Here is a 2,214-nt window from a genome sequence, read left to right as displayed (position 1 = left end):
AGCAAGCCGCAGGTAAAAAAAAAAAAAAAAAAAAAAAAAAAAAAAGAAAGAAAAAAAAAAAGGCAAAGAAAAGCAAAAAAAAAGCAAAACAGAAAAAGCAAAACAAAACCCCAAACAAACAAAAAACCCAAACCCCACAACCACAACCCCAAAAAACCTCAAAGCAAAACAAACAAATAATCCAAAACACCCCACCCCCCCAAACCTCAAAACCACAAACCTGCGGAAGCAGGGAGGGTAGTGGGACACGCCTGCGACTGCGCTTTGCGCCCAGCAGCAGCTCGGAGAGATTCTCTCCACTTCACAAAAAACCCCAAACAATTCCAAATGCGGCTGCAGACGTTACACCTCCACACAATTCACCATTCCCTTCGGGTGCCGGTGGGCTCGTTTTGCCAGCAGCCGGGTGCTGCCACGCGTCCGGGCTCCGGCTTCCCTGCATTTTCTGACTGATCTTATTTATTTATTTTTCACTTTGAAGTTTACCACACCAAATCGAAACTGACAATTTTTGGCATTGACTGTTGTTCAGAGAAAAATAAAATATTATAGAAACCCCTCCAAAGAATTAAGCATTTAAGAAAGTTATAACTGTTACCGTTCAACATATTTAAATTCGTTTATACTGGCCTAGAGGGAAGAACAGAAAATATAATTATTAATAATATTAATATTATTTTCAAGAAGAAACGGAACTGTAATTCAAGGTTTGTCAGCACTCCCTTCCACTGAGAGAAAAACGCTGACTTTCATGGAAAACAATTCCCGAAATTTCGCCACCGCTGGAAGGAGGGAAAAAAATTAAATATATTTTCAAGTCTTTCCAAAAGTCTTTAGCTGGTTGTAAATGGAGTTTATATATCCACCACTGTCCGCAACTAGTAGATCAGGATACATTGTCTTTCAGTTTGGAGACTATTTTCTTATCCTTCACCCTCCTGTTCTGAAACCAAATGGTAACTTGTCTCTCAGACAGGTTTGTGGCTGCGGATATCCTTCGCCTCTTGTCCTTGTTAATGAACTTGTTAATGGCATATTCATTCTCGAGTTCTTTAAGTTGCAGTTTTGTGTACGGCACACGCTTCTTCCTCCCACGTCGGTAGACACACATATCGGGCTGGTTTAGTGCAACGTCCCCTATTATAAAAGACATTATGTGAAAAATTAGAATTTTATTACAGGCGTTTAAAACTTAAGCGATACTGCTTGGGCACTAGTTTTCACGGGCAAATAAATAATGCCGGGTTGTTTACAGTTTATTATTATTTACACTGCCACATTATTTGCACGTTAGTAAAGCACCAAAAACCTTGATGAACTGTCATCACTTTCAGGCATGCATGGCTAGCGAGCGTGCAGGGCGGCGGGGGCATTGGCTGGGGGGCCGAGATCGGGTCGGTCCTGGCAGCACACAGACAGAAATCGCTTTGGTGTGTGTTTCCCTGGGTTTGTTTGCTTGTGGTTTGTGCCTGTGCCCTCACTGCTCTCAGGCTCTTAAGTGGTCTGGGGCCGGGTCAGTCGCCAGCGGGAGAGGCAGAGGAACGCAAGACTTCAAGCCGTTGTCCTGCAGACTGCAAACCCAGCTACCGAGGGGAAAAGGGGGAGAAGGAGCCCGAGGCCACCCCGGCGCCCACAGGACGGGCGTCCGGGGCCCTGTCCCTGGGTGGCGCGGGCTCTCCCGGGTCTGTCCCGCGGGGTGGAAAGCGGAGGGTGAGGTTTCCTCGGGGGTAACTGGAGGGGGAAGGAAAAAGGAAAATCCACCGCCCCCCCAACTCTCCGCTCTGTGCGTGTCTGTGCAGCGTGTCCACCTCGGCAGGCCGCCCCTGCAGCCCGGGGGGCGGGGGAGGGGACGGTCACGCGGAGGAGGCGCGAGTGGGGGGGTTCAGCTCAGACCATTTCTCTCCCTTTCGTACCTGGAAAGGACGATTTCCAAAAGTGTGAGCTCTGTGTCTGATCTTTGGCACAGTAAACCTGACTATTCCAGCCATTAGCCAGTGTCCAAGACTGATAGCCCTCCATTGATATGTATGTTTCGTGTCTCGGTTCCCCAGAGCCAAACGTTGAGACCATGTCTATGTACCCAGGAACGTGCTGGTAAGGGGTTGTATAGCCCTGGTAGAAGGACACTTCCTTCGCCCTGGAGGAGACTTCATTGGCAGGGACACTCGTGCTGGTCAGACTGGAGACGTCCATGTACTTTTCCACAGGAAAGCC

General features: G+C 48.1%; 1 protein-coding gene across 1 annotated transcript; it reads right to left on the bottom strand.

The window, feature by feature from the left end:
* Window positions 1–886: 886 nt before the first annotated feature.
* HOXD13 (homeobox D13) lies at window positions 887–2,208 on the bottom strand (the record flags this gene model as incomplete). The annotated part of the gene is made up of 2 exons (XM_009996170.1): window positions 887–1,137; window positions 1,914–2,208. Coding segments are annotated over 2 exons (546 nt in total), but the record flags the coding sequence as incomplete, so codon positions are not given.
* Between the last annotated feature and the right edge of the window lie 6 nt (window positions 2,209–2,214).

Source organism: Chaetura pelagica, unplaced genomic scaffold, assembly GCF_000747805.2.
Source record: "Chaetura pelagica isolate M959 unplaced genomic scaffold, ChaPel_1.0 scaffold3, whole genome shotgun sequence".
In the NCBI taxonomy this organism is placed as follows: Eukaryota; Metazoa; Chordata; class Aves; order Apodiformes; family Apodidae; genus Chaetura; species Chaetura pelagica.
The sequence above is the reverse complement of the archived record's forward strand: the minus strand, read 5'-3'. Positions and strand labels throughout refer to the sequence as shown.